At 38.3% G+C, this 12382-nt stretch overlaps 1 protein-coding gene across 1 annotated transcript in view; it reads right to left on the bottom strand.

Moving 5' to 3' along the window:
• FAM83B (family with sequence similarity 83 member B) overlaps positions 1 to 12382 on the bottom strand; it is a 72556-nt gene that overhangs the window by 21958 nt on the left and 38216 nt on the right. The window contains exon 3 of the mRNA XM_030555627.1: positions 2534 to 2698. Coding sequence (XP_030411487.1) covers positions 2534 to 2698 — 165 coding nt within the window. The remainder of the gene's footprint in view (positions 1 to 2533; positions 2699 to 12382) is intronic.

Genomic DNA, 12382 nt, shown 5'->3' with positions numbered 1-12382 from the left:
CATCATAACTCAAAACATAGGGCCTGTTTCACCACTGCGTTACTCTGGTGTTTATACCAGTTTAACTTCATTTATTTCAGTGGAGTGAAGAAGAGTCAGAAGAGGCTTAGAGTCAGGCAAAGGCAGCCCCAGTTCCTTTTTTATACAATGTCTGTTTTCAGGAAGATGAACACAGACTCTACCATGCTCCTGTAGCGTTGAGCCAAGCCATGGGAGAATAACAATGGCTGCTGCTGGATTTGTATGTTGAAGGAAGAGAGGATATCCATACAACTCTACCTTCTCCTCTTTTTCATCCAATGACCACGAGGGGGTGGAACTGAGGGACATTTTATGCACCTAAACACAAAGAGTTGATAGTGGCCCAGTCTTAAGAATCTTGAATGGAAGAGAAGCAGAGAGATGGAGGTGACTTCTCTGAAGACTGGCCAACCCCTTCAAAGATGCTACCAATTCCTTATCACTTTTTTGGTAGCCATAGAATAACTACTACAGGAGCAGTAAGGGCCTGGTCTTCTGAGCAAAAGCCAGCAGGAGAGAAAAGTAAATTGAGAACCCTTGTTATAAAATAAACTAGAAGACAGTAAATAGCAAAGGTATCTGTGTACCATTATCTGCTTACTACAGATTACAAGTAGAGTCTTGGAGTCTACTATCCTCTTAATGAATGCATATAGTAGATAGTAGAGATCTTGGAGTCTACTATCCTCTTAATGAATGCATATACATTACTCCCATTCAAGTTACTTGGGCCCACATAAAATGTGATGTCACTGCACTACTTCTGCCGAAATTCTTTATGAATGGCAAATCTCTCTAATACACATTAATCTGCCCTAATCTACTCTAATTTAATTACATTAGCCCCATCAACCCCAATACAAATTATTTATAGGTTAACCCCCCCCAACCCCACCCAAAACACAGGTTCACAGTCCATTAAAACAATAGTAACCGTGCCTGAGCTTCATACAAATGAAAAGAAGCAACTGAATGTCACTACTCCACACATGCAAAGGAGATTATGGATACTCCAAAATGAAGGGTCTTTGTACAAGTGTACAGAACTTGTATCTTATGCTATATCCTTCATCTATTACATCTCTTCAAATCACTTTACAAAAGCAACCATGAACTTCTATCATCTGTACCTGTAACCACTTTTCAAGCTTCATTTTCTGTTACAAATGTCCCTTTATACATGTCTTTGAGAGAGCTTGCAACCATTTTTTTCCACCAGAGGAAGTGGCTTAAAGATACTGGTCACAATCTCCTTTCATATGAATGTCATTATGAAAGGTTTCTGTTTGTTTGTTTGGTTTTTTTAAAAGCTAACTAGAACACTACATATGTTGCCAAAGACTTTTTTCAGAAATTAACCATTACATTGCTAAATGTCTTCAATTAAGTTAGTTTTATGCATTAATTTTCAAACACCAGTCTTAAATTCAGTTATGTACATTTGGGTATCTATTGCAAAAGAAAATTTGAATAATTCCTATAGAAAATGAAGTTTTAGAAGTAACTACAATTGCTCATTCCTCAAAAGAAATTAATCCAAGATGACTGCTGTGATATCACAGTTCCTCCAGGACTCTTAATATGTCTGCGTTAACTCCTTGATGATACAGTAACACCGTAAATAGTCTCGTAACAGTCGCGAACATAAACTAACACTTGGTATATTTACAAAGAACTGCAAATGAGTAAGTGCTAAAATTCAACGAAGGAAGCTACTTATAGTATCTCAGAGGAAATGGAAAGCTATCATTGAGCAGCTTCAATATTTTTTAGTGTTATTCTTGGCACAACAGCCCAAGAAGAATATCCCACATATGTGTGTTAGATCAATAGAAGTACACTGTATTGGACTGTGCTCTCAATGGTACACTACGGATATACACTATGTCTTCTGGAGTATTTAGATTCTATCCCTCTACATATAATCTTTCTTACCAGAGAAAGAAACATAGTTCATAAATAAAAGTGAATCTAATCATACTGAATATTCACAAGGACAAATATATGGTAAAGCAGTTCATAGGAAAATGATGAAAAATGGAATCCTGTGCCTTTTGATATAATATTAACATCAAATCTCTTGAAAGGAAATCACCGTTTGTTTGTTTTTTAAAGAAAGCTCATATTTTGTTTTCCTAAACAATTTATATTTTCTTTATGCTTACATTTTGCAGGCTGATTTTACAAACATAAAAACAAAATGATTAAGTTCTCCCAGAATATAATATTCTTAAAATAATAATAGTACTCAGAAAAAATATGTAGCTTTATAGATTGTACTGCATATATTTATTTTGCAAAGCCCTGAAAAGGATAAAATGTTTTTGAAGGTAATAGGGTAGGGGTTGTGCTTTGAGCCTATTGATAGCAATTAATTTTTCATAAAATAAATTACATAAACTAAATCAATATTAGATATTTACTTCCTAAAAAATAATATTCTTGAAGAGCACTACATAAGAGCTAGATCTTGTAGTAAATATGTATTTTATTGTAAAACATGAAGCCTTACCCTGAATCTCTGAACTTGAAAGCCCTGTTTTTCTGTCATTTTAAGAAAGTGACTGAAGTTGAACTCATCAAGCAGAATATACACGGCAATCCCTCTGGTAGATGCCTCTGCAATTTCTCTGAAGATATCCACATCTGTAAACATATCCATAATTATGGCAATGACCTGTTTAAAAAAAAAGAAGAGAAACTACTATAATAATTTAATGTATAAATAGTGTATAAATAGTATTCCTTCATGAGCTCAAAATATATAACATTCTGCATAGTGCATCTAATGAATTAGTACCCTCTACATGCCAAAAAGCTCTAAGGTTGCTTTTTTTTTCCATCCAGGATAGTTAACATGGTGCAATTTTAAAGATACTTTGATCCTATTTTTAAGAAAGTACGGTAGGGGCTATATGCTTACGTTTTCATTGGGCAGGTGACCACTTGCACGACACATTATTTACATACATCAAAGTTTGCCAAAAGGCTGATACAGTGATTGTGCAGAAAAACAAACACAAACAAAAACAGTGAAACCATTACTGTAGTTTGGCTATGGAAAGAAAGACAATGGTATTGTTACTGTAAAAGGCTCTCATTAGTCTTCATCTGTAGTACTGTTCTCAGTTTTGGCCATCTGATATAGGAAGAATGCCCCCACCCCAAAACTGTGGGAGGCAATAAGGATGACTCTAGATTTCATCAGACGGGCCTACTCAGCACTTTTAGCAGATGAAACTCCCACATAATTCAGTAAGGGTCTGCTTGTGTAAGGACTAAGAAATGCTGAATAGAGACCCTTGTTAGGCCTACCATACTGAAAAATAGCAGATACTTCTGAATAAGGAAATACAATACCTATTGGTCTGAAGATATTTGACCAACTGTGACCACTTAGCCATCATTGGTGATTTTAGAAAAAATAATATTGACGTGAGAAAGAGAGGTAGAGAGACAGAATATATGAGTAGCTGTGAGAGAAACTTTTAACCTTTACAGATAATCTCCCATATCCATTATATTCTTAATAAAAAGGTTGTACCACATCACTCATAAAAATGATCAAATTCTGCTCTTGTGTGTGGAAACCTTTCACAGTGCTCAAAGATACTGAGTTTGCTTTACCACAGTCACTAATTTTATTGGACCATCTGTCAATGGTCGGGAAATCCTTAAAATCATTCACACATTCTTTCCATAGGTTTCGCTAACATGCATTGACTGTTTCAGGCTTGATTGCATCCACTGCCTGTTTAATATAAGTGATGCAATTGGCAATGTTGAAGGACTTCCAACACTCCATCACATTAAGAGTGGGATCAGCATCCATAGTGCTATGTAGACGTGAGAATGTAAGCCTCATGTACGTAGCCTTGAAACAGCAAATCATGCCTTGGTCGAGAGGTTGGAGGTGATATTGGGGGAGAGAAAGATGACTTCAATGTTGTTATGTGCAAACCAGAGTGCCGCAGGGTGGCCAGGAGCATTGTCTATGATCAGCAACACTTTAAAGTCAAGTTCTTTCTCTTCGAGGTACCGCTTGGCCTCCAGAATGAAACACTTGTGGACCCAATCCAGAAATAATGCTGCCATCACCCAAGTCTTTTTATTTGATTGCTAGAACACAAGCAGGAGATTTTTGTTCTTGCCTTTTAGGGCACGGGGATTTGCAGCTCTGTAGCACAAGCCCGGCTTTATTAAATGCCCAGCCACATTGCCACAAAACAACACAGTCACACAGTCTTTAGCTGCTTTGAAGCCAGGGGCTTGTCTTTCTGATTTTGAAATGTAAGTGCAGTTGGGCATTTTTTTTCCATAAGAGCCCAGTCTCATCAGTATTAAAAACTTGTTCCAGAAGATAGCCCCTTTCTTCTGTGATTTTCTTTAATAGTTCGGGGTAGACTTTTGCTGCCTCTTCACCAGTAGTCTGCACGTTTTTGAGGTTGAAGAGGTTCCTAAAACTGTTAAACCAACCTTGGCTGGCTTTGAATTCCTTCTCATCAGAAGGCTGTCCCTCTTCAGCGGGGGGTTTGAACAGTGCATAGAGGCTAACAGCCTTTTCTCGCAATGTGTTGTCATCAATAGGCACATGTTTACGGTTCATGTCTTCCAGCCATAAATTTAATGCCTTTTCAGCCTTCACTAAAGTCTTATCACACACCTGGCTCATCACCTTAGCAGTTACTGGAGCACTTGATGCCACGGCTTGATGAATTTCTGTCTCTCAAATCTTGATGGCATGGATGCTAGATTCGTTGTGGCCATATTTACGCACCACACTGGAGACCAACATACCATCTCTCAATAAGTCTAACACAGCCAGTTTTTCCTCCAGCATTGGAATAGATCACTTTTTCTTCAGTTCAACACCAGATGAAATAGTTGGCTTGCATTTAGGAGTTATGTTGTACGAAAAATACATACCTTTAAACACAAGAATCACATTCAGCATGGAAAGATGCTCACACTATGAGAGGCACGCAGGAACTGAGACAACTGAGGGAACAGCAGATTCACGACTCCAATCTCATGCTCACTCCAGGGCATACACTCATTGGGTGGAATCGCCTGCACTATCTACAGGTATCTTGTTGTTTTTCTTTTTTTTATTTTGCCAAGCACATATAGTTGAATTCACGTAAATTAAATGTGTGTATGATGTGACTCACCTGTATTTGTTCCCCACCATGGGCAGCACATAATGGAGGCTTGCGGAGGCTAAACCTCACATCATGGGAGGGTGAGGGGTGGGGAAGGGCAGTGGTGAATTACCGTACGGGCCCATCGACCTGTGCCCAGGTGCCCCAGCCAATTTGTGGCTGCCAGAAAAAATGTCCCCCCAGCATCCCCCTTCTGGTGGCCCTGACTGAGCTCTCAGCCCTCTCCCTCAGAGCAGTGAGCGGGGCCGTGGCCTCGTCCGGAAGAGGCAGGGCCTTCGCCAGAAGAGGCAGGGTGGGGGCTAGCCTCTCTAAGGGGAAGATTTACTCCCCCACCCATGTTCCCCATATCGGTACTTATAGACTGTGATCAAATCTCTTTGTTAAACTAAACAGACTGAATTCCTTGACTCTAACACTATAAGCCACATTTCTAATCCTTTAATCTTTCTCATGGCTCTTCTTTGAACCCTCTCCTGTTTATCAACATACTTCTTGAATTGTGAACACCAGAACTGGACACAGTACTCCAGCAATGGTCACACAAGTTCCAAATACAGAGGTGAAGTGATCTCTCTACTCCTACAAGATTACCCTGTTTATCCATCCAAGGATCATATTATTCTTTTTGGCCACAGCTTCCTACTGGGAGCTGATGTTCAGCTGATTATCCACCACAATCCTGAAATCTTTTTCAGAATCACTGCTTCCCTGGATGGGTCCCCCATCCATCCTGTAAGTAATGCCTCCTTTCTTTGTTCCTAGATGTATACATTTACATATATTAAAAGGCATATTATTTGCTTGCGCTCAGTTTAACAAGTGATCCAGATTTCTGTGTGTCAGTGACCTGGCCTCTTCATGATTTACCACTCCCCCAGTTTTTGCGTAATCTGAAAACTTCATCAGTGATGATTTTGTGTTTTCTTCCAGGTCACTGATAAAAATGCTAAATAGAATAGGGTCAGGAACCAATCCCTGAGACACCCCACTAGAAACACACCTGCTCAATGATGATTCCCTATTTACAATTACATTTTGAGATCATTACATAATGGTCTTGTCTGGCTTCAAATCTATTAATATTCCTTGAATTTCTGGTTCTTTGCACTCAGGGGTCCCTCTCCACACAGGAGGTGCAGTTTTGTTATTTAATTAGAGATTAAGACTTGGCAAAAACACTGAGGATTACACGTTTCATTAGTATGTTAATTTGTCTGACGCTCTACTGATAGCATTAGCAGCTTTATTTATATTCTTCATCAGTTTCAAAGTACTGCATTTATTGCTGTGTTTTAAATTGTTTTTAAAGGCTCATCTGCAGAAATAATTTCTATGCTAATAGTAGTAGCAAGAAGTCACAAAACAGTGAGATCTACTACGGGAGAGGGCAGAGGAAGAAGTGATACAAATTCAAAACATATACAGCAAGTCATAAAATTGTTCGTTGCACAAACGCTGTACAGAACAATGTTATTTTCGGTTAATTGATACATATCCTGTTGTAAAGGAATTCCCCATAATCTGAGTAGTACTTAAAAGTATACTACAGTGTTTACCTATAAACTGTCTTTGTTCTTTTTGAAACACTTTATAATCCTTGAAAACAGATGTCTCTTCTGAAAGAAAGAGTTATGTTCATTTTGTAAAATGTACAAAGGTTATTCAAATTTTTACAATAGATACTGAATGATTTAAATGATACTTTCCAGCCAAACTGCCAGAATCTTATGACTCCAGCAGAAATCTTTACACACCTTTTAAAAATTGTTATCACTCAGCAACAAAAAGTGACCTTGAACTGAAAACAACCAAGCATTCTTCATTGTCAGAGGAGGAAGGTAGTTGGCTCGGTAAGCAAAACTGCTCACAGAGAAAACAGAAAATTGAACTGCTCCCACTGATTTAGGATTAGATAGTCATAGCTGAAGATGACTACTCCTATAATTTTTGTTTATTTTCTCCCCTAGTATTCAAATTAAAAAGTCTATATTTGTCATAGATTAGGCATACTAACATACCCGCTCCCACACATTTGCTACTGTCTTCTATATTTTCTAAACAGTGCATGTATTTTCAATAGGTAAGGCCAAACTGGCTCTCAGTTACAGCATTACAAATATGTAACTCCACTGAAGTCAATAGGCTCAAAAATTTTCCCATTTAAACAGTTTTCATTGACTTTACAGAAGGTACCATCAGATCCATGTTTTATAATCTACATTTACATCAGTGAAAGAAACAGAGCAGAATTAGACTCACAGTACGTGAGTAAAATGCCATGTTACTTAAAAAATTTAGATAAGTTTAAATAAGTTTTCAATTATAAGAAAAAATATTTTTGCTGAATAGTGCTTTGGTTTTAGGTAATGAAATGAAATATATCAGCTTAAAGCAAAATAAATGTCTTTAAAGTGACACAGTATCTGGACATACTATTTCAAACGAAGGTCTTTTCTACACTACAAGTCAACCTAACTCCATAAGCGTCTACGCTACAAGGTTGCTCCTGCCGATGTATGTGACCCACTACACCAACCTACTAACTCCACCTCTGCAAGGGGAGTAGTGCTTAGATTGATGTAGTTAGGACAACGCAGTGTCCCTGTAGACACGGTTACTTACATCGCCTGTTGGCTTTCAGCCCTGTGCCAGGTTTACAGCTTGAGCCCTCCACCCCAGAGCTGACAGCCTAAGCTGTCATTCCCAAGGGAGGCTCACCGTTGGAGCCCTCTGTGCCACTGCAGTGCTGTAAATGTAGAGAAGCTATCAGTACCATAAAAGTACTCGAATATGTTAATAAATGATTCACAGCTCTCCCCAATAAAAAACAAAATGCATTTCTCTGATAACGGTTTGAATATAGGAAATGATGTCTTCCTACATAATATATATTCCCATTGTTAAGATTTAAAATCTCTCTGACAAGTGCCAATCGTAAAGAAAGACAGATATGTGCATGTTTTGAAGGTTAAAATAGCAACGAATTTTATTAAAATAACCATACAAAATTGAATTTAACACCTGGCAAGCAATCCTTGCCTAACTTTACCCATATGTATTGTTCCTCTGCACTGTCATTTGACCCCTGTTAGTCAGCTGATGACTGTAACCCGTGCTGTGGCCTAATTCAGTTGATCTACCATGCACTGGGATCAGCCTTGGAGATTGGTACATTGGGCCGAGCTGCACTCCTCTTACTTGATGAAAATTGTTAAGGCCTTACTAAATACACACTGTTAAGAGGTCCATGTGAAATAAGATGCACAGTCCAGTTCTTAGTGTGTAAAATAATCATATCACCAGAAAAGCTCCCACTAGCACAACTGATAATAATTAGCTGTTAGTCTCAAAAACAGGTCAAAAAAAAATCCAAGATAAAAATGTGTAAGCATTCCCCCCCTCTCCTTTTTTAAGGTATTGAAATTAATGAAAACTGTTACTGAAATGGCAAAAATTGAAAATTTTGAAGATGCCTTAGGTTTAATGGACACAGAATCTAAATCCTATAATTTAGCTAGTCATTCAAGGTTAGGGGTTGAGACACATTGGTAGGGTTTGGCATAGGAGCTTTTACTGCCCTGCTGGATCCATTCTGTAAATAACTGATGACTTCACTCTCTTCGACTGTTCATCCAACTCTGCACATCTCATCACTGCCAAATGTGCGAAGCCAAGGCTGACTCTTACAAAATACAGAATCCACGACCATAAACTACAGATTAAAACTGGAAGACCCAGAGTGCAGAGGAATGATTGTGCAACCAATGTGACTAGGATTTAGATGCAGAGAAATTCTCTACTGTCCAAGACACATTTGAGAAAGATACTTCCTTGAATTATTAGAAATGTGAAAATACTTTCTATAAAAATAGAGAAAAAATATTGCATTACCCCTTGTGGAAAGGAAAGATCTAGCAGAAATAGCACCAGCCAAATTTGACAAGGATATGGGATAAAATCTCAAACCTACTAAGAAGATCTGACCTCCAAATTGTATCTGCCTTTCAAAAAATTGAAGGGCTCTGTCATTTTCTCACTTTGGCAGCACTTCTGCAGCTCAACGTGCCAATAAAGCACTACTGAAATGAACTGTGCTCTTCTATGGCCTGTATTACAATAAATGAGGAGAGGACCAAGATTAGCTCATTCACAAATGTAATGATGGTATTACAGCTCTATTCTCACTAGTGCAGCTCTATTCTGAATAGTGACTGTAAAAATGGCCTTATGTAGTTCCATGTTTACTATCTCTCTGTGATTCTGGACCAAATCTGTTTGGTTTACCAAAAAAAGGGGGGTTCTATTTTAGCTGCAAGCCCTGCTAATTCAGCTCTGAAAATTATGCAAGATTCCTTCCAACTTGTGCATTATTCATGATAATAAAGGTTCTACAGGCTAAATTAGCCTCTCAATTAGACCACACCATGTCTTAAAATACCTGTTCAAACTTATTCCCTTTCTAGGGAAAATATGCTGTTTTGCAAATATTTAAAAAAAAACTGTACAGCTGTTTCACAGAAAAGCCTACCACTTCTATGCTGTAGAGTAGGGATTTGAAATTGTTGCAGAGGGGACTGCACTGGTGCGAGGGGTATGTCTTTTTCTTTCTGCAAACCCCTTCCTCATTCACTTACACACCCTCCAACTTCTACAACAAAAAAGGGAGGAGTCCTACAAAGAACAGTCTCCTTCACTATACAACCCTGATTCATTCCCAGGGCACTGTCCCTCCTGTGCCGTGAATGAGGCAGAGGTCTTACAGAAAGAATAGAATATGACCATGTAATTAAAGAATATCATAATGCACAGGTGGCAAGGGGGCCAAATTAAGGTTGCACAGGCAACTGTAAATATGATGTTTCCTAACTTTTGAGTGCTTGACTCTGCAAGCTAAATATAATTATCTTAATGTAGTAGGATCTTTATGTAATTTTCTTTTTAGGAAACACTAAACCAATTTATTATGCCCAACTATAACAGTCCCCCCATCATGAATGATCAGCAGGATCTGAATCTTGAACCTTCAGCACCACAGCAGACTGCTGCTACTGGAGGTACCGGACTAACTACACAAACCAGCAGCACAAGAAAGCTGCTATTCCAGGGAGTACATGAGTCACTGGGATCACGTGCTCAATCTGGAGGATGGTCAAGAGGGGCCTGGCCTGAGTATCTTTGCCCCCAGGAATCAGGGAAACTCCTGTCCCATGCAGCACTTCCAGAAGGGTAGATGGGATGTGGAGGTCCTATGCTAGGTTCAGGTGATGAGATATGGGGAAAGCTCAGCCCCTTACCCCGATTGCTACAGTTGATCAAGTAGCTCCTAGATATTCCTAATGCAGCATGTGTTACTGCTGCTGCTTTGGTGACAATGGAAGACAGCAGAATTTATTCAGCGCTTCAGAATGTTCTGATCCAGTTGCTATTTTGACAGGCTGCCAAAGTTTTCCTACAAACAACAGAAATTAAGTCGCAATTTTTAATCGTTTATAATTCAGTTAAGCCAAAATGGAATTACATGGGACAAAGACAAGTTAGGAACAATAAATAAATGGATTATTACCAGCTCCCCCTAAAATATGTTAATGTTTGTGTTATGAATATACAGTACCAAAAAGGATAGGATGTGCTTGAATCAGTGTTATCAGAACCTTATATTTTATTTTAAATTTGTATTTTTATACATATGATTTTGTATTTTAATTTAGACTCTTCAAAATGCATAATTATACACAGCCACACTATAAATTTTGATAATTTCCTCAAAGTATCCCTAGTAATTACAGCATGCTATGCAGTAATCTCTTACAACATTTCAACTTTGAAGTTGCTAAGAGTATTAGAGCTGTACCACTAACAAACAAGCAACCACAACAGCTGATACAAAAGCATAGGGAGGTGGGATTTTTAGTTTATTATGTGCTTTTCAGCTAAAAAGATTGAAAGCTTTGGCATTTGTTTACCTCTTCCCCTTCAGTTCACATGTCTAGTTGATCTGTTCGTCATTACATACAATTTGCAGGTGTTCCTTTGTTGTTCTCTTTTGAACAACTTGTTATTAACCTTTCAGATTTGAGTTTGACGTATTAATTCAAATTACCTATTCCCAGTTAATGTTATTTTTTTAAAAAGCAGACTTTAGTGAAAGAGATTATACAATACTTGCCACCCATGACCTGACCTACGAGCAAATGCGCATGTTTAGTCTTGAGAAAACTGAGGGGGGACCTGATAACAGTCCAAATATGTTAAAGGCTGTTACAAAGAAGATGGTGATCAGTTATTTTCCACGTCCACTGAAAGTAGGGCAAGCAGTAATGCACTTAAATCTGCAGCAAGGGAGATTTAAGTTAAATATTAGGAAAAAATTTCCAACTATAAGGGTAGTTAAGCTCTGGTAATAGGCTTCCAAAGGAGGGTGTGGAATCCCCATCACTGGAGTTTTTTAATAAGAAGTTTGACAAACTCCTCTTAAGGATGATCTAGGTATACTTGGTTCAGCGTCCACTCAGAGAGCTGGACTTCACAACCTCTCAAGGTCCTTTCCAGCCCTACATTTCTATGAGTCTATGATTTACTGCTAAGAGCAGTAAAGTGACTTATATTGGAGCTTTCATTTAATTGAACTTCTTTTGTAAGAATGCTCCTTAACAATGAATATTGTTTTCTAACCATATATTTTACATCAGATTCTCTCAACCCACAGAAGAAACTGCACAACCTAATAGAGATTCTATAGTAGTTTGCATATCTGTAATTTGGACCCCTGTTGAGACACATCCAAAGACAGAAGTGATTATAGAAGCCAATATTAGTACAGCTCCTGTTGGAGCTGTGCTGTTCAAGACCAGGTTGGGGGTTGGGCATGGTGATGATTGGCAGAGCGGATGTCTGGAGCCTTTATTTACCAGTTCTCACTAGGAGTTCATTCTGAGAACATGTGTGTATATGTGTGTGTGCATGGGGCAATGACAAGTGGAGCAAACACAAGAATTCAAAGGATAATCAGGGAACTGAAACTCCTGGAATTTCTGCTCCTCTATTTGGTTATTCCCAGTAGGGGAAAATGGGACTCTAAATGCAAAGTTATCCTTTCAGATCCACATAGCTCTGAGGCAGGAATTTCACTCTAATTTTTTTCCCTATAAAACCTATCAAATAATTTAAAAAATAATCTGTATTTTATTAATGTGCTTTAA

The sequence above is a fragment of the Gopherus evgoodei genome, chromosome 3 (genome assembly GCF_007399415.2).
Source record: "Gopherus evgoodei ecotype Sinaloan lineage chromosome 3, rGopEvg1_v1.p, whole genome shotgun sequence".
Lineage (NCBI taxonomy): Eukaryota > Metazoa > Chordata > Testudines > Testudinidae > Gopherus > Gopherus evgoodei.
This window is presented reverse-complemented; position numbering and strand designations above follow the sequence as displayed.